The following is a 20,671-nucleotide window of genomic DNA, read 5'->3' on the forward strand; positions in this document are numbered from 1 at the left end:
TGAAATTAAACCAGAATTTCCCCCCCAGGACCCTGCTCTATGCATTTCCTGGCACTTTGTCGGATAGTCAAACACCAACACTAACTGTACTGCTCAGTGGGTGTGGAGAACCACGTGCCAGAGAAGAGGGAAGAATACAACAGTCAGGATTTGGGGATTAAAAAAAAAACAAAAACCACAGCCCTCCAAATACTATTTCGCCTCCCAAAGACTACCGTTCCCAGCAGGCCCCGCAGCGGGCCCGCCTGGGAAAGGGAACTTGGCCTTCAGGCGGCCCGCGGCGAAGGACAGAGTTAGCGCGGCCCCGCACGATACGTCTTGCCGGGGTGGTCACCCGCTAAATCCGGGAAGGAAGGGAGGAGTCTGAGCCGCGTCACACGTCCCTTGGTTAATAAGCTGGCGTGGCTCCCGGCGGGGCGGCCGGAGTTGGAAGGGCGGCGAGTAGCGGCACGACCCGAGTTTCCCCATGACTTCGGTGACCAGAGCCGTGTTTGGAGACCTGCCCGCGGGCGCAGGGACAGTGGAGAAGTTCCAGCTGCAGTCGGCCCTGCTGAGGGTGGACATCATCTCCTGGGGCTGCACCGTCACGGCCCTGGAGGTCAAAGACAGGCAGGGGAGAGCCTCGGACGTGGTGCTCGGCTTTGCGGAGTTGGAAGGTGGGTGGAACTCTGCCCCGGGCTGCAGGCCTGCGCCACGCACCCCGCACACTCCCCGCACACTCCCTGCACACACCCCGCACACTCCTCGCACACTCCCCGCACACTCCCCGCACACACCCCTCACACTCCTCGCACACTCTCAGCACACACCCCGCACACTCCCCGCACACACCCCGCACACTCCGCGCGCACTTCCCGCACATTCCACACACACTCCCCTCACACACTCCGCACACACCCCTCACACTCCTCGCACACTCTCAGCACACACCCCGCACACTCCCCGCACACTCCGCGCGCACTTCCCGCACACTCCGCGCGCACTTCCCGCACATTCCACACACACTCCCCTCACACACTCCGCACACACCCCTCACACTCCTCGCACACTCTCAGCACACTCCCCGCACACTCCGCGCGCACTTCCCGCACACTCCGCGCGCACTTCCCGCACATTCCACACACACTCCCCTCACACACTCCGCACACACCCCTCACACTCCTCGCACACTCTCAGCACACTCCCCGCACACTCCGCGCGCACTTCCCGCACACTCCGCGCGCACTTCCCGCACACTCCGCGCGCACTTCCCGCACATTCCACACACGCTCCTCTCACACACCGCGCACATTCAACGCACACTCTCCGCACACTTCCCTCACACTCCCCTCACACGTCCGCACACTCCTTGCACTCCCCTTACCCATCTCGAGATTGCTGCTTGGAGGAAAATACCTGAACTTGGGCGGTCAGGAGTGCTTGCATCAGGCCAACTCGGGGTTTTGTTGGCATCCAGAACTTGAAAGAAGAATACAAAATGAATATAAACAGCCAAAGGACTTTGCCCCTGGTTATCTATTCAGGCTTTGCCTCAATTAATTAAAAAAAACATTTTTTTTTAATCAGCTCAGGGTAAAACTCCAGCAGCCTGGAGCGACCTTTGAGCTGCCGCGCCCCCTGATAGGGCAGCGGAGAAAGGCGGTGGGAGGAGGTGTGGCGCCCGGTTCTTCCCTTGAGCCCTCTCTGACCAAGGAAAATCGAAAGAGTGCACTTTCTTTTTCCTTTATCACATACTCTTTGAGGCCTGGTCGTCTCAGGAATGTTGCATAATTAAACTCAGTGAGGGCTTCTCTGCCCTGGTCTGGGGCGCGGCACCCCAGGCTGTCCAGTAGCCAGGCACTGGGTGAGATGGAGACGTCCCAATGAGTGTCCAGAAATAAGGCTTCCTCCCGGCTAGGATGGACTTTTATTCCGTTGGGAGCCATGGGTAGTTTAATCATGTGTTAATTCATGCATTCAGAACCCTGCTATTCGATCAGTTCATTCAGCAATGAAAAGTCCCCGTGGGGGTGGGGGTGGGGATTAGAATTCAACAACTATATCTTACACATGTGTTTGGGAAAAAAGCTTACTCAAGACATGTAGCTGTCAATGCTTTTATTCACTGAAGTTTGTGATTTGGTATGACATTTGGGGGACATCCCATTTTCTTATCAAAGTTTTCTAATTAGTTCTTGCTTCTCTGGTTGGATCAGTGAGAGACCTCAACTTATTTGTGTAAGACATAATTGATAACTGCCCTTAGTCAAGCAATTTGTGATCTGATTTTCATCGCTAACAACCTGTATGCAAGTGCTTCATTTTCTCATGTTTGTTTTGAGATTAATGTATTCATAAGTCCCACATAGTTGATGTTAAACTTTGAGATAAAATTAATTTTTGGTGGCATATTTAAGTGTATTAGCATCTTATATTAGAGATACCATAATATTACTCCTTGTGCAATTATAGTGTATGTTATAAAAACCAAATCTGAGTATACATTTAATCATGAGGTATCATAAATTTAAGCACCTCTAAAGCATGTTTCAAGTGTTGAATAGATCAGTCTGACCAAGTACCGTTTTTGCGGGTTCAGTCATAAACATTTGCTTTAAGAATATAGTCTTGAATTTCACATGCTGCCATTTTTATGATATTTTACCATTTTACAGTAATTTTTTGTTTTGAACTCCACCGTATCACCATTTCTTTATTTTCATTTCCTAAATTGACTTCTTTTATGAGGGGAAGAGAGAGAGAAATTTCCTACTACAACGGTGGGAGGGTCCAGAGGTTGATATCTGAATTGCATAGCATCAGTTTAAAAAACCCAAATGCAAAAAGAATGCAGCACTCAACTTTTTAATTCATAAGCTAGTGTGTTGTAGAAGTTGTAATTAGGTTTTATTTTGTAGCTATGTTTGAAAATTATAGAATCAGAAGGTTTTAACTAGTAGAATCAATAATAATGGCTTTTTGAAAATTCCTTCTTCATGATCACACCTAAAAAATCTTGTATAGATACTTTGCAGTATTCAATATCCTAATGCTGTTTTCTTTTTCTTTTTTCTTTTTGGTACAGTGTTCACGTTGCGTGTTCATTTTAGAATATTTTGGTATTTAGTATATTTGTGTCTACAAATTGCTAGGTCTGTTTTACAACTTTTTGTGAAACTGTTCTTATGTTCAATAGCATAGGAAAATGTTCTTGTGATTTTGAGGTCTCCTAATCTTTATCTCATACTTTTATAATCCTATGAAAATTATTTAATTATTTTGAAACTGAAACATTTCTTGAAAGTACGTCCCATCCTCATTGTCAGAAATAATTTTGAATACCTTAATATTTACTGCCGTTTTTCTGTATGTACATTTTCTCTCCAAAAAGGAATATATGTGTGCCTCTCAATGTTTACTTTTATGTCTGTTATCTTTATATGTCAAACTAATCAAATACTGTAATGATTTGAGAATAAACTACTCAGAATAAATTTTAAAAAAATAAAGCTTCCAACCTTCATAGAGCTTGCAATTTAACTGGACTAGACTTTAGTCAAATAATTGCATAAATAAATAATTATAATTGCAGTTTGATTACAGCAAAGGAAAATGTAGTGGTGCTGTCTGTTGGCACTGCAGTATAGATAAACAAAATGAAGTCTGAAATAAAGTTGGCAAAGAGTAACTGCTTGAAAATTAATACCCTCTGTTCAGTGGTGGGAGCATGGGCAAAATCTGCTAGAGAGGAGTTTTGAGCCTTTCCTTTCGGTGTGTCTTTCTGTTTTAGTTGTTTAGATATATAACTTGACTCATGGTTTGAGATCAGCAGAAAACTCTTGGAGTATTGTTTTTCTCTTAGGAGTCTGAAATTTGTTCCCTGTTTCAATAACAAAATTTATTGTAAGTATATTCCTGAGGACCCTATTCTTTGCCGTCTTGTCTTAGTTTTTCTTGGAGCCTCAGTTTAGCTTGGAGAACAGGGGGAGGGGCGGGTGTAATCTCCACAGAAGTTCTTTGATAACTTCAGCAAACCAGTCACAGAAGACTCACTGGTAGAAAGTGCAGGGATGTGGGAAAATCAGCTCTCCGCACTGCACTTCTGGAGCTGGGGTTTGCATTTGCTGTGGGAAAATAGGAAGGTTGACAAATGACGCTTTAAAGAAGACCCTTTAGAATCATGTTGCTGAATCACCCTCTCTGCTGATAGCATAACCACTTTCTAGTCTGAAACAGAGTCATTAGGAGATTCCTTGACTGGTGCAAAATCGCCCATTGGAGTCAAAGGAGAAATGGATATATGGTCAGGAATTTCAGAATCGGGTGAAAGAACTGGAGCGGATAAGGTGTGGGCAACTGGCTTTTCAGAATCAGGTGAAAGAATTGGACCTGATAAGGTGTGGGCAACTGGACTTATCTCTTGCCTTATCACCATTTAGAAAGATATTTACCCTCCCCTTTTACACACAACACACACTCGCAGTTTTAATAATTTAAGATTTACATGGATCTAAAAGCACAAGCCACCTCTAGAATTCACACGAAATGTACACCATTATGTATGACATTGCACCTAGGAAACACCAGCTTCTTTTTTTTTTCACCAGCTTCTTGATAGTAGTTCCAATTTTGTGAGCACATTAATATAAAGTCTCAGTGAGTCCATGACTCTTGTGGGAATCTCAGTGAAAGAAAATATTATCCCCCAAAAGAGGGAAAAAAAAAACAACCCAGATCCATTAGATTATAGTGATCTAACCTATATCTTTCTGCCTTCTATATTATGACGCGTTTCTTAAGAACACTTAATAGTATTTTCTCAACAAGATACATCATGGGCTTCACAAAATGCCAGGTCGAATCAAAGTATTTAAAATAGTCTTCTATGTGCTGGAGCAAAATGGACTTTTTCATCCCTATGCTATACTTTATATAATTTAGTTATTTTAAATGGAAGGAAAGCTATTTTCAAAAGAGAGAAAGTTGGGAAAAAAACTCAGAATATTATGTGACGCTTTTTAATATATGTTCAACCATCTTTGGGGTTATTTAAAGTTTTCCCCACCCCCGTTCCCTTTTTTATGACCCTATCTATCTTTCAGGGTTTTTTTGTAGATTCTGTTGGTATTGCCAAAGATAAGGGAGATTTCATATTTGTCATAAAAGGAAGCATAAATGCCTTAATCAATTTAGTATGAAATGGCTCTCTGCTGCTATTTTGATCCTTTCTGTTGTACTAAAGCACCTGGTAACAAGAACCTGATAATGGCAGTTGTCTTTAGGGAAGGACCCTGGGTACCTGGGTTACTGGGGTGAGAAGGAGACTTCATTTTAAAATGTCTGAGATTTTTAACCATGTGCACATATTGCCTACTCAGAAAATAGACACATTATATAAACAAGCAGGTAACTAATTAAAAGTAATAAGACTTGACAGAATAAGGGGATCATCCTGATATTACCATGTCCCCAAATATTTTGTGCCACAAGGAACAGCTAAGCTTGGAAAATTCCATGAGACACGGTCCTTTTAAAAGTCCAGATTGGATGTGAACTATGTCCAATTTCCCAGATAGATTATATAAATCTGTTGGATGAGTGCCATGACCGGAGGTCAGAGTGGTTCAATTTCTCCATGGGAAAATGAGATCTTTCCTCTGTAGAATTCTGAAGACATAACTGAAAACGATGTATTAGTTATAACTTGGAAAAATTAGTCGTGACTCATGTGAACTTTTCTGCCATTTTTTGATATTGGAAAATGATTTTCCTCCGCACGTGCTACCTATCATTATGATGAGAATATTTGCTTATAAATGGCCTTCCCACATTATGCTCCTTCCCTTCGTTTTCCCGCCAGTTACCACCAAAACCCAGCTCTTGTTGCCATGACAGCTGTTATGAAAAAAAGGGAAAAATACACTTAGTGCTTTCAGAAAGTCTGGGTTCAGAAGAGGGGGTGGGAGAAAAGAGATCAGTTTTAGAGATTGCCTCCTTAGGGTCAGATTCTCGAGGGACCCTTGTGGGAGCGCGGAGGATGTCTGACTTCAGTCTGCTTTGTCCCTTAAAGCTCTGTGCCCTCGGGCAGCTTATTTAACCTCTCCAGACCTGTTTCCTCACCTGAAATGGAGGGATTGTGGTTGGATGTTCTGTCTCCTGCATCTCACTGAGCACTTAATCATTTTTATTCCTTGCCTTCCTTTGCCCCCAAATATCTCCCCTTGCACTACCAGAGCTTTTTATTTCACTTTAACACTGGAAAAAAAAAATGGCATGGAGATTTCATCTGGAGCAACCAGCCATTAAAAAACATATCTGATGATAAAAGTGCCTGTCAACTAACATATAGTTTGTTTTCCTCATGAAATCAAAGGAAAGTCATGCTCAGAGTGTTGAGGTTTTGACTGAGAACCTTGAATAATTTTATTTAGATCTTAGTTCTGGCTCAGGTTTGGGCTGACTGAAGTGGAAATCCTGGTTGGGCCATTGGGGTGTTCAGAGAAGTGGAAGGGGGGCACATCCTCCTAAATTAAGCATTTATGAATTTGTTCTCACCAGTGCTTTGCCCAGGAAAAGGAACATAATTTTCCTCTAGCCTTTTTCCCACCCCCAACTCAGTCACTATCTTGATTAGATTAGCATTCATGGCCCAACCTAGAAACTTTGTGCTTTTTCAGGGAAAACAATTTTTTTTTCTGCATTTCAAAACAAGCATTTTCCTCATGTACTATTCAAGATTTGGGGACTGTCACTTTTTGTACTTCTGATTTGATGTAAAAGTTTAGCAACGTATGAGTAGAGTTTTTCAGAGACAGTTGGAAGCAGTAGTTTCTGCTGTCCTTATGGTTTAATTCTTAAAACAATTCATCCAAACCAAGGAATTGGCAAGTGAGTCTTATCTTTTTGGGGTAATTAGGCATTGCCAGGAGGTGGTCACTTCTGAGGGAATTCCTATAAGGCCTATAAGGCAGGAGTCTGGTTGTTGGGTTGTCATGGTTTGTTGTGTGTTGTTGTGAGTGCATGATGTCCAGAACCCCACTGGCAGAAAGTAGGGACAGGTGTATATCTGTTTGTTCAATGAATAAAAATAGGAGTCAAAAATAGATAGAGCATGGTGGCTCAGCAGGCAGAGTTCTTACCTGCCATACCGGATACCTGGGTTCAATTTCCGGTGCCTGTCCATGCAAAAAAAAAAAAAAAATAGAGCCAAATAATTTTTACGACAAACATTTGGCTTTTCTTCAGTTACTGGGCTCCTAAAAAGCAGGTGAAACAAAACCAAGAAAAGGTTGTTTGGCCCTTTGGGGCTCCAATCGTACATCTAAGTAAAGGTTCTGAACCTTTTAGAACCTTATTAATATAAACTTCCTCCTTAATTCTGGTTCAGTGTCTTTTCAGTCTGTTAGGAAGGGCCCGGTAAATGCTTCTTTTGATTACCCTTTGTAGGGGTCTTCACACTTACAGCTTCAGGGAAGGAGTGGGAGTGGATGGAGAGAGAGCTCCCCAGGCCTGTGCCAGGGAAGGTCAATCCCTGTACCTTCCAAACACTATAATCCTTCAGAGCATGAACTCAGGAGCCAGGCTGCCCAGCTTTACATCCTGCTTTTGTCATTTACTGTCTGTGAGTTTGGGGGAAGTTTCTTTAATCTTTTTGCCCTCAGTCTCCTCATCTGTAAACACTCAGAAGGTAGCCGGAACTTAGGCAGTGCTCAGGAAGTATTAGTTATTATGATTAGTCCATGGGTAGGCCTGTATGGAACCGGCAGAGTAGCAAAGAAGTTAACCAGGAGAGGGCTGGGAGAGAATGGTTAAAAAGTTAGTGCAATATTTTAAAACTTCAACTTCTGTATGAGACCCAAGGGAGAGATGTTTATTTGCTGCAAAATTGATATTTTTGGTAGTGTATCACCTAAATTAACTTGTATGGTCAGTTTATTTGAACACCATAATCACATGGAATCTTGTATAGGGAGTGAGATCTTGTTGTTTTGTACAGGTTATTGTGATGCCCCAATATATTCCAGAGTAATTTGGGCAGAGAATAAAATGTATTTGCAAAATTGCTTTGGGGGACTGGGGAGAAATGAAAGAATATTGAACTCCCTCACCTGGGGAATTCCTGATATTCTTGTAAGCAGTGGAGACAACTAATGCAATAGGGTGATTGCTTGATCTTGGGGCTTGTCCCTATGAAACTTATTCCTGCAAAGGAGAAACTAAGCCTACTTATAATCATGCCTAAGAGTTACTCCCAGAGAGCCTCTTTTGTTGCTCAGATGTGGTTTCTCTCTAAGCCAGCTCAGCAGATGAACTCACTGCCCTCCCGCCTACGTGGCATATGACTCCCAGGGGTGTAGATCTCCTTGGCAACATGGGACAGAAATCCTGGGATGAGCCAGGACCCGGCATCATGGGATTGTGAAAGCCTTCTTGACCAAAAGGAAGAAGAGAGAAATGAGATAAAGTTTCAGTGGCTGAAAGATTTCAAACAGTCAAGAGGTTATCCTGGAAGTTATATTTATGCATTATATAGATATCCCTTTTTTTTTTAATGATGTTGGAGTGGCTGGATGACATTACCTGAAACTGTTGAACTGTATTCCAGTAGCCTGGATCTTGAAGATGATTGTAAATGATACAACTTTTACAGCATGACTGTGTGATTGTGAAAACCTTGTGTCTGATACTTCCTTTATCCAGGCTGTGGACAGATGTGTAAAAAAATATATGGACAAAAATAAATAAGTAAATACTGGGGGCGTGATAAGGGATAATAAAATTGGGTTGATTTCAATACTAGTGGTCCGTGAGAGGGAGGGGTAAGGGGTATGGGATGTATGAGTTTTTTCTTTTTATTTCTTTTTCTGGAGTGATGGAAATGTTCTAAAAATGACCATGGTGATGAATATACAACTATGTGATGATATTGTGAGCCATTGATTGTATACTTTGGATGGGCTTCTGGTGTGTGGAAGATACTTCAATAAAATTATTTAAAAAAAAAAAAAAGAAGTTAGTGTGCACCCAAGCAAGTGAGGGATGTGGGCCTGAGACCTGTAACTGGACTAGATGATTCAGGATCTGGATCCTGAGCACCATTCTAGCTATGGTGTTCTAGTTTTCTAGCTGCTGGAATGCAATATTCCAGAAATGGAATGGCTTTTAAAAAGGGGAATTTTGAATTCACATTAAAATTCACAGGAGAGAAGATGGCAGCTTAGCAATGTGTGCATTTTAGTTCGTCCTCCAGAACAACTACTAAATAACCAGACACAGTACAGAACAGCTCCTGGGGCCACATCAGTGACTGGACACACAGCGTACCCCAGTCTGGTCCGGCTGGACCGGCTGTGAGCCCCCCAAGAACCGTGAGTTTCCCAAGCTGTGGCGGCCAGTGCCCCTCTCCCACAGGCTGCTTCCCAGAGGGGGAAGAAAAGGGACTTTACCAGCAGCAGGGGCTGAGCCCAACCAAACGCTAATTGTGGCATTAATTAACAAATTCTGACTACTAAAAATAGGCCCCCGGCTCAGGTGAACCTGGTCAAAGCAGAGGTCGCTCATTGGGCTGAAAAAAGAAAAAAGAAAAGAAACAGAGGTCTTTGTGGCTGCATTTCTACAAGGGTTGACTGTATTTGGATGCAGAAGCAGGGCTTCTCAGGCTGCAACTGCCCCAGGCATAGGCAGAAATAAGCCCATTTAAGGGCTTGTCTAGAGCCTGTGCCTTCCCCAGGGGAGGGGGGAAGCCCAACTCAGGTGGAATCCCTCCCTCAAGGAATTCAGGCACCAGAGCTTGGTAATTTGAAGCCATTAAAACCAATCTACACAAGAGCTTCCGGGTCAAGATGGCAGCTTAACAACGTGCGCATTTTAGTTCGTCCTCCAGAACAACTACTAAATAACCAGAAACAGTACGGAACAGCTCCTGGGGCCACGTCAGTGACCAGACACACAGCGTACCCCAGTCTGGACCAGCTGGACCGGCTGCAAGCACCCCCCAGAACCGTGAATTCCCAAAGCTGTGGTGGCCAGCACCCCTCCCCCACAGGCCGCTTCCCAGAGGTCGAAGGAAAGGACTTGACCAGCAGCAGGGACTGGGCACAACCAAATGCCGATTGTGGAACTAATTAACAAATTCTGACTACTAAAAATAGGCCCCCAGATTAGGTGAACCTGATCAAAGCAGAGGTTGCTCATTTTTGCCCTGGGGCCCAGGGGGCAGGACTGACAGAAAAAGGGGGAAAAAAAAGAAGGAAACCCGAGGTCTTTGTGGCTGTGTATCTACAAAGGCTTGACTGACTCTGGATACAGCAGCAGGACCTTTCAGGCTGCAACTGCCCCAGGCATAGGCAGAAGTGAGCTCTTTTGGGGGCTTATCTGGAGCTTGTGCCTTCCCCAGGGGAGGGGTGAAGCCCCACCCAGGTGGAATCCCTCCCTCAAGGAATTCAGACACCAGAGCTTGGTAATTTGAAGCCATTAAAACCAGCCTACAATCTCTCCTCTGTCTCCACCACGCCCCCAGCAGGGAGAGTCTGCCAAAGTTAAAGGTAGCACATCATCTTATGCTGGTGGGACCTGCTGTCAGACAACCATCACATACTGGGCAGGATAAGAAAAACAGAGTCCAGAGACTTCACAGGAAAGTCTTTCAACCTGCTGGGTCTCACCCTCAGGGAAAACCGACGCAGGTGACTCTTTTCTCCTGATAGGAGGCCAGTTTGGTCTGGGAAAATCTGGCTGGGGTCTATAATGTCTAAGTAGACCCTCCTAAGTGTGTGTGGGGGAAAGGCACCACACAAGCAGGGCAAGAAACAAGAAAACAAGAACTGAAAAATTCTCCTCTGTTAAACAAAACTTAAGCTAAAGGTCCAGAAAAAACTGAACTGAATGTCAAAGAACAGATAGACAACAAATTCATCCAGCAAGAAAACCCTAGATAAAAGAAGTGAAAGCAATCTCCAGAATAAACTAATTAAGGTAATTAAATGCCTAGACGCCAGCAAAAAGTAACAAATCACACTAGGAAAATTGAAGATATGGCCCAGTCAAAGGAACAAACCAACAATTCAAATGACATACAGGACCTGAAACAATTAATTCAGAATGTATGAACAGACATGGAAAACTTCATTAAAAACCAAATCAATGAATTGAGGGAGGATATAAAGAAGGCAAGGAAAGAACAAAAAGAAGAAACTGAAAGTCTGAAAAAGCAAATCACAGAAGTTATGGGAATGAAAGATACAGTAGAAGAGATGAACAAAATAATGGAAACCTACAATGGTAGATTTCGAGAGAAAGAACATAGGATTTCTGAACTGGAGGACGGAACATCTGAAATCCGACAAGAAACAGAAACTATAGGGAAAAATATGAGCAGGGACTCAGGGAATTGAAAGACAATATGAAGCACATGAATATACATGTTGTGGGTGTCCCAGAAGGAGAAGAGAAGGGAAAAGGAAGATAAAAACTAATGGAGGAAATTATCACTGAAAATTTCCCAACTCTTATGAAAGACTTAAAATTTCAGATCCAAGAAGTGCCGCGTACCCCAAAGAGAATATATCCAAATAGACATATTCCAAGACATTTAATAATCAGAATGTCAGAGGTCAAAGAGAAAGAGAGGATCTTGAAAGCAGCAAGAGAAAAGCAATCTATCACGTACAAGGAAGCCCAATAAGACTATGTGCAGATCTCTCAGCAGAAACCATGGAGGTGAGAAGACAGTGGGATGATATATTTAAATTATTAAAAGAGGAAAACTGCCAACCAAGAATTCTATATCCAGCAAAATTGTCCTTCAAAAATGAGGGAGAAATTAAAACATTTTCAGACAAAAAAATCACTGAGAGAATTTGTGACCAAGAGACCAGCTCTGCAAGAAATACTAAAGGGAGCACTGGAGACAGATATGAAAAGACAGAAGAGAGAGGTGTGGAGAACAGTGTAGAAAGGAAGACTATGAGTAAAGGTAAAAAGAAGGAAAATTAGATATGACATATAAAATCCAAAAGGCAAAATGGTAGAAGAAAGTACTACCCATACAGTAATAACACTAAATGTTACTGGATTAAACTCCCCAATCAAAAGACATAGACTGGCAAAATGGATTGAAAAACAGGACCCATCTATATGCTGTCTACAGGAAACACATCTTCAACCCAAAGATAAACATAGGTTGAAAGTGAAAGGTTGGGAAAAGACATTTCATGCAAATAACAATCAGAAAAGAGCAAGAATAGCTATACTAATATCCAACAAATTAGACTTCAAATGTAAAACAGTTAAAAGAGAAAAAGAAGGATACTATGTACTGATAAAAGGAACAATTCAGCATGAAGACATAGCAATCATAAATATTAATGCACCAAACCAGAATGCTCCAAAATACATGCAGCAAACACTGAAAACACTGAAAAGAGAAATAGACACATCTACCATAATAGTTGGAGACTTCAATTCACCACTGTCATCAATAGACAGAACATCTAGACAGAGGATCAATAAAGAAACAGAGAATTTGTATAATACAATAAATGAGCTAGACTTAACAGACATTTATAGAACATTACACCCCACAACAGCAAGATACACCTTTTTCTCAAGTGCTCATGGATCATTCTCAAGGATAGACCATATGCTGGATCACAAAGCAAGTCTCAATAAATTTAAAAAGATTGAAATCATACAAAACACTTTCTCAGATCATAAAGGAATGAAGTTGGAAATCAATAATAGGCAGAGCGCCAGAAAATTCACAAATATGTGGAGGCTCAACAACACACTCTTGAACAACCAGTGGGTCAAGGAAGAAATTACAAGAGAAATCAGTAAATATCTTGAGGCAAATGAAAATGAAAACACAACATATCAAAACCTTTGGGATGCAGCAAAGGCAGTGCTAAGAGGGAAATTTATTGCCCTAAATGCCTATATCAAAAAAGAAGAAAGGGGAAAAATCTAGGAATTAGCTGTCCACTTGGAAGAAGTAGAGAAAGAACAGCAAACTAACCCCAAAGCACGCAAAAGGAAAGAAATAACAAAGATTAGAGCAGAAATAAAAGAAATTGAGAACATGAAAACAATTGAGAAAATCAATAAAACAAGAAGCTGGTTCTATGAGAAATCAATAAGATTGATGGACCCTTAGCAAGATTGACAAAAAGAAGAAGATAGAGGATGCAAATAAATAAGATCAAAAAAGGAAGAGGAGACATAACCACTGACCCCACAGAAATAAAGGAAGTAATGACAGGATACTATGAACAACTTTATGCTAATAAATACAACAAAATAGATGAAATGGACAACTTCCTAGAAAGGCATGAACAACCAACTTTGACTCAAGAAGAAATAAACGACCTCAACAAACCAATCATAAGTAAAGAAATTGAATCAGTCATTAAAGAAGCTCCCCAAAAAGAAAAGTCCAGGACCAGATGGCTTCACACGTGAATTCTACCAAACATTCCAGAAACAATTAGTACCAATCCTGCTCAAACGCTTCCAAAAAATTGAAGAGGAGGGAAAGCTACCTAATTCATTCTATGAAGCCAACATCATCCTCATACCAAAGCCAGAAAAAATATTACAAAAAAAGAAAACTACAGACCAATCTCTCTAATGAATATAGATGCAAAAATCCTCAACAAAATTCTAGCAAATCAAATCCAGCAACACATTGAAAGAATTATACATCATGACCAAGTAGGATTCATCCCAGGTATGCAAGGATGGTTCAACATAAGAAAATCAATTAATGTAATACACCGTATCAACAAATCAAAGCAGAAAAATCACATGATCATCTCAATTGATGCAGAGAAGGCATTTGACAAAATTCAACATCCTTTCCTGTTGAAAGCACTGCAAAGGATAGGAATAGAAGGGAACTTCCTTAAAATGTTAAAGGGAATATAAGAAAAACCCACAGCTAATACAATCCTCAATGGGGAAAAATTGAAAACTTTCCCCCTAAGATCAGAACAAGACAAGGATGTCCACTATCACCACTTTTATTCAACATTGTGTTGGAAGTTCTAGCCAGAGCAATTAGACAAGAAAAAGAAATACAAGGCATCAGAATTGGAAAGGAAGAAGTAAAACTCTCACTGTTTGCAGATGATATGATATTATGTCGAGAACCCTGAAAAATCCACAGCAAAACTACTAGATCTAATAAACGAGTTCAGCAAAGTGGCAGGTTACAAGATCAACACTCAAAAATCTGTAGTGTTTCTATACACTAGTAATGAACAATCTGAGGGGGAAATCAAGAAACGAATTCCATTTACAATTGCAGCCAAAAGAATAAAATATTTAGGAATAAATTTAACTAAAGAGAGAAAAGACATACGAAGAAAACTACAAGAAATTGTTAAAAAAAAAAAAATCACAGAAGACCTAAATAGATGGGAGGGCATACCATGTATCATGGTTTGGAAGACTAAATATGGTTAAGATGTCAATTCTACCTAGTTGACTTACAGATTCAATGCAATACCAATAAAAATCCCAACAACTTACTTTTCAGAAATAGAAAAACCAATAAGCAAATTTATCTGGAAGGGCAGGGTGCCCCAAATAACTAAAAGTATCCTGAGGGAAAAAAAATGAAGTCGGAGGTCTCATGCTGCCTGACTTTAAGGCATATTATGAAGCTACAGTGGTCAAAACAGCATGGTACTGGCATAAAGATAGATATATTGACCATTGGAATCAAATAGAGTGTTCAGATATAGACCCTCTCATCTATGGACAATTGATCTTTGATAAGGCAGTCAAGCCAACTCACATGGGACAGAACAGTCTCTTCAATAAATGGTGCTTAGAGAACTGGATATTCATATGCAAAAGAATGAAAGAGGACCCATATCTCACACCCTATACAAAAGTCAACTCAAAATGGATCATAGACCTAAGCATTAGGTCTAAGACCATAAAACAGTTAGAAGAAAATGTGGGGAAATAGCTTATAAATCTTATACTTGGAGGCAGTTTTATAGACCTTACACCCAAAGCAAGAGCACTGAAGAAATAAATAAATAAATGGGAACTCCTCAAAATTAAACACTTTTGTGCATCAAAGAACTTCATCAAGAAAGTAAAAATACAGCCTATACAATGGGAGACAATATTTGGAAACGACCTATCAGATAAAGGTCTAGTATCCAGAATTTATAAAGAGATTGTTCAACTCAACAACAAAAAGACAGCCAATCCAATTATAAAATGGGAAAAAGACTTGAACAGACACTTCTCAGAAGAGTAAATATAAATGGCCAAAAGGCACATGAAAAGATGCTCAACTTCCCTGGCCATTACAGAAATGCAAATCAAAACCACAATGAGATATCATCTCACACCCACCAGAAAGGCCATTATCAACAGAACAGAAAATGACAAGTGCTGGAGAGGATGTGGAGAAGGAGGCACACTTATTCATTGTTGGTGGGAATGTCAAATGATGCAACAGCTGTGGAAGGCACTTTGGCGGTTCCTCAAAAACCTGAATATAGAATTGCCATATGACCTGGCAATACCATTGCTAGGTATCTCTTCAAAGAACACAAGGGCAAAAACACAAACAAACATTTACACACCAATGTTTATAGCAGCATTATTTACAATTGCAAAGAGATGGAAACAGCCAAAATGTCCATCAACAGACGAGTGGCTAAACAAGCTGTGGTATATACATACGATGGAATATTATGCAGCTGTAAGTCAGAATAAAGTTATGAAATATGTAACAACATGGATGGACCTTGAGGACATTATTCTGAGTGAGATTAGCCAAAAACAAAAGGACAAATACTGTATGGTCTCACTGATATGAACTGACATTAGTGTATAAACTTGGAATATTTCATTGGTAACAGAGACCACCAGGAGATAGAAATAGGGTAAGATATTGGGTAATTGGAGCTGAAGGGATACAGATTGTGTAACAGGACTGAATATAAAAACTCAGAAATGGACAGCACAATACTACCAAACTGTAATGCAATTATGTTAAAACACTGAATGAAGCTGCATGTGAGAATGATAGAGGGAGGAGGGCTGGGGACATAAATGAAATAAGAAAGAAAGATAGACGTTTAAGATTGTGATGTTATAATCTAGGAATGCCTAGAGTGTGTAATGATAGTGACTAAATGTACAAAATTTAAAAATGTTTTTGCATGAGGAAGAACAAAGGAATGTCATTACTGCAGGGTGCTGAAAATAGATGGTAATTAATATTTTAAAATCTCACCTTATGTGTGAGACTAAAGCAAAAATATTTATTTGGTACAAAAATTATATTTTGACTAGTGTATTTCCTAATATAATTTATGTAGATAGCTTGATTGACCACCATAAGTACTTGGAATCTCAGGTAGGACATGAGATTTTGTTGGTTTGTCCAGAGTGATTCGATCAGTGAGTGGAAAAGTATTTGCAAAGTCTTTTGCAAATGGTAAGAACGGGGAGAAATTCAACTTCCCCAAGTTGAATTCTTGATGTTCTCACAAGCAGTGTGGACAACCAAAGCTATAGGGTGAGCCCCCAGTCTTGGGGTTTGTTCATTTGAAACTTAACCCCACAAAGGATAGGTCATGTCTACTTAAAATTTAGGCCTGAGAGTCACCCCCAAGAGAACCTCTTTTGTTGCTCAGATGTGGCCTCAGTCCAGTCAACACAACAAGCAAACTCACCAACCTCCCCCGTCTATGTGGGATATGACTCCCAGGGGTGTGGACCTTCCTGGAAACGTGGAACAGAAATCCCAGAATGAGCTGAGACTCAACATCAAGGGATTGAGAAAAACCCTAGAATGAGCTGAGACTCAGCATCAAGGGATTGAGAAAACCTTCTAGACCAAAAGGGGGAAAAGTGAAATGAGACAAAGTGTCAATGGCTGAGAAATTCCAGAGTCCAGAGGTTATCCTGGAGGTTATTCTTACGCATTAAGTAGATATCACCTTGTTATTCAAGATGTATTGGAGAGGCTGGAGGGAACTGCCTGAAAATGTAGAGCTGTGTTTCAGTAGCCATGTTTCTTGATGATTGGATAATTATATAGCTTTCATAGTGTGACTGTGTGATTGTGAAAACCTTGTATCTGATGCTCCTTTTATCTACCTTGTCAACAGACTTGTAGAACATATGGAATAAAATAAATAATAGGGGGAACAAATGTTAAAATAAATTTAGTTTGAAATGCTAATGATCAATGAAAGTGAGGGCTAAGGGGTATGGTATGTATAATCTTTTTTTTTTCTGTTTTCGTTTTATTTCTTTTTCTGTTGTCTTTTTATTTCTTTTTTGAATTGATGCAAATGTTCTAAGAAATGATGAATATGCAAGTATGTGATGATATTGTGAATTAATGATTATATATATAGAACGGAATGATCACATGTTAATTAATGTTTTAATTCATTTTTTTTATTTTTTTAAATTAATAAATAAATATTTTAAAAGGGGGGATTTTTTTAAAACTTTTTTTATTGAATAGTATAACATATATACAAAGCAAAAAAATTAAAAAGCAATACTTTTCAAAGCACGCTTCAGAAAGTGGTTACAGGATAGATCCCAGACTTTGTCATGGGCTCTTACATGATCCTCTCATATTTTTCCTTCTAGCTACTCCAGAATATAGGAGGTTAGAGGGCTTAAATACTTTTTTTAAATCATCACAATCATCAATTTTTTTGCTTCAAAAAGGGGAATTTAATAAGTTGCCAGTTAACAGTAAAAACTGTTTAATCGAAAATGTCCCACTTAAAGCAAGCCTATAGAAATTTCCAATCTAAGGCATCCAGGGAAAGATACCTTGATTCAAGAAGGCCAATGAAGTTCAGGGTTTCTTTTGCAAGTGAAAAGGCACATGGTGAACATGGTCAGGATTTCTGTCTTGGCTGGAAGGGCACATGGTAAACACAGCATCATCTGCTAGCTTCCTCTCCAGCTCCCTGGGAGGCATTTTCCTTTTTTATCTCCAAAAGTCACTGGCTGGTGGGCTCTCTGCTTCGTGGTTCTGCAGCATTCTCTGTTGTGGTTTTCTCGTGGCTCTGTCATTCTTCTCTGCTGTCTTTGAAATGCTCCCTTTCTCCAAAATGTTTCCTCTTTTATAGGATTCCAGGAAATCATCAAGACCCACCTGGAATGGGTGGAGAATTTCAGCTGAACAATGAATAATTTTTTAGTGTAAGAATGTCTCATATTATTATTTTTAAGTATGTGTCTAAAAATAATCTAAAATAAGTTGTTATTTATATAGATATATTATTAATAGTAATATATACATCTATTTTGTGGCCATACTTATACTAAGAAAGTTTTTGTTGTTTAGCTGAAACTCAAATTTAACTGGACAACCTGTATTTCATCTGATTATATTACTCTATATAGTTCTAGAATATTTAATGCTTGTAAAGGATATTATCATGTATAAATTGTATGATTTTTTTAATTAAAAAGAGAAAGAAGGATAAAAGAGTTTCTTCTGAAGACTGTTCAGAAGTATAGTTTTTAGTTAAGAAAATCGATTGGCCTAATAAAAAAACAGATGACAAGCAGCTCTGTACACTGAGATCCCTGTTCTATAAAAAGACAAAAAAGGACATGTGTGCATATGTTAAGAACAGAAGGATATGCTTAAGCATATTAACAATGGTTCTCTCTAGTGATGAACTAAGGATGACTTAAGTTTATCCTTTGTGCTTTATGAAGTTCTTAAAAATTGTTTTACAATGAGCATGAATTACTTTGGGAAAAGGAAAAGGGCATCATTTTTCTGTGTTTCCATGAGGAATTTGATAGATAGGCCCTGGTCGTTGCAGCTTGCAGCATCCCCCAAAAGAACCTGGTGGGTGAGCCCACCTTTGCTTTGAAGCTTTAAGACGTGCTGCCCTCCGCCTTCTTGCAGGGTACCTCCAGAAGCAGCCCTACTTCGGAGCGGTGGTTGGAAGGACAGCCAACCGGACCGCCAAGGGGACGTTCACGTTGAATGGGAAGGAGTACAAGCTGGCCATCAACAATGGGCCCAACAGCCTGCACGGGGGACTTAGAGGATTTGATAAGGTAAGTCGGGGCCTTGGGCAGAGTCCACACCTGGCACGCTTCACAGAATACCCTCAATGTACCTTCTGTTTACCAGGCACAAGCCTGGGCCCTAGAGTAAATGCAGTGTGGTAAGGGCATGCTCGGCTCCAGGGAGCAGAGGTAACGGCTGTGTTCCTGGGCCCATCTTTCTCAGGCTTTTCTGGCTGTAGCAGGCAGGGGAGGCCCCAGGGAAAGGACTTAGGAACAACTTTCCTAGTGTTGGGTTCAGGATACCAGGTTGACCTGACACCCAAAGGCAAAGTGGGTTAATGACCAAACTGTACAAGGATTTCGTATGCAGTATCAGTTACCCTTACTAGAGTCCTGTATTATCATCATATGAGAAATCTGAGGCTCCGAAGGGCCACCCAACTCTTAAGTGGGACAGCCAGATCTGCCTGGCCCAAAGCTCTCCTTCCTACATGACAGGTGTTGGTGTCCTCCAAGATGGCCGTAGGTGCTGCTGACCCAACACACCTCCCTTCATGTGCCACTGCTTCTTGTCAGTTAGAGCCCCTTCCCCGTGCAAGGTAGGCTGCATCCGGGCCTGCCCTTCCACTAAAGGGCCTCATGCCTTAAAATTACCTCATGTTTGCTCCAATTTCCCATTTCCAAATTAAAACCCCTATTTGTCATGTGAATCCCTGGAAAATATGGTTAGGAAAGCAAGCTGATCAAATTGCTTCTTCCTGAGGTAGTTATGCCTAGTATCTGCTTCTTAGCCCTTGGCATTCTGTGGGTCAATCCTGATGACTTGAAGGAGATAATTTTGATATTTAACGTTCCTTAAAATTACACCACCTGGGTTATTTCCTAGAGAATAGCCAAAGAAGACAGGAGCACGTATGGTAGCTGACGGGCACAGTTTTTTCTCTTCTGCCTCTGATTGCCACTTGTCCTTTTGAAGAAATTGGTCACTCTGGTTCCTGTCTGTGGCGAAGAACAGGGTGTCCCAATAGTTCCCCTTTCCTCAATGATGAGACTCCTCATGCTACAGAGAGCAGAAAGGCAAAATATAGAGTCTGTTCTGCCGGTATTAAGTCAGACGGACCCTAGGCTATGCCGGGTCCATTGACAAATCCCAACCAATGGAAACAAGGACCACTTCTGTTTTGGGCAGGGGTCTTCAGAGGGCTTCAGAACAGTCCCTTATTCTAGCTTGCTCCTGCTCCCTCTATTCCACGGTGGTAGTTTCTATGTGATGCTTACTATGTTTTGTTTTGTTTTTTTACTTTTTTAATTGTAATATATATATATAAAGCAAAGAAAGAAAGAAGCAATAATTTTCAAAGCACTTCAACAAACAGTTACAGAACAGATCCCAGAATTTATCATGTGCTACCATTCCACCATCTCAGATTTTCCCTTCTAGCTGTTCCAGAACACTGAAGGCTAGAAGGAATATTAATATAGTGATTCAGCAGCCATTTGTTAAATTTGCTAAATCTCATTTTCTCTGTCATACCTCCTCCTTCTCTTTTAATCCTTCTCCCAATCCATAAGGATCTTTGAGCAATGTCCATTCTGACTTTTTCATGTTGAGAAGGAGTGTCCACACTAAAGGATAGGGGGATGCAATTAATTGATAATCTTG

General features: G+C 40.7%; 1 protein-coding gene across 1 annotated transcript in view; it reads left to right on the forward strand.

Annotated features, from left to right (window-relative positions):
• The first annotated feature begins 242 nt into the window (after window positions 1–242).
• GALM (galactose mutarotase) overlaps window positions 243–20,671 on the forward strand; it is a 70,258-nt gene continuing 49,829 nt past the window's right edge. Inside the window, exons 1-2 of the mRNA XM_077134028.1 lie at window positions 243–656; window positions 18,902–19,056. Of these exons, the coding sequence (XP_076990143.1) occupies window positions 467–656; window positions 18,902–19,056 (345 nt within the window). The 5' untranslated portion in view covers window positions 243–466. The remainder of the gene's footprint in view (window positions 657–18,901; window positions 19,057–20,671) is intronic.

The sequence above is a fragment of the Tamandua tetradactyla genome, chromosome 17, assembly GCF_023851605.1.
Source record: "Tamandua tetradactyla isolate mTamTet1 chromosome 17, mTamTet1.pri, whole genome shotgun sequence".
In the NCBI taxonomy this organism is placed as follows: domain Eukaryota; kingdom Metazoa; phylum Chordata; class Mammalia; order Pilosa; family Myrmecophagidae; genus Tamandua; species Tamandua tetradactyla.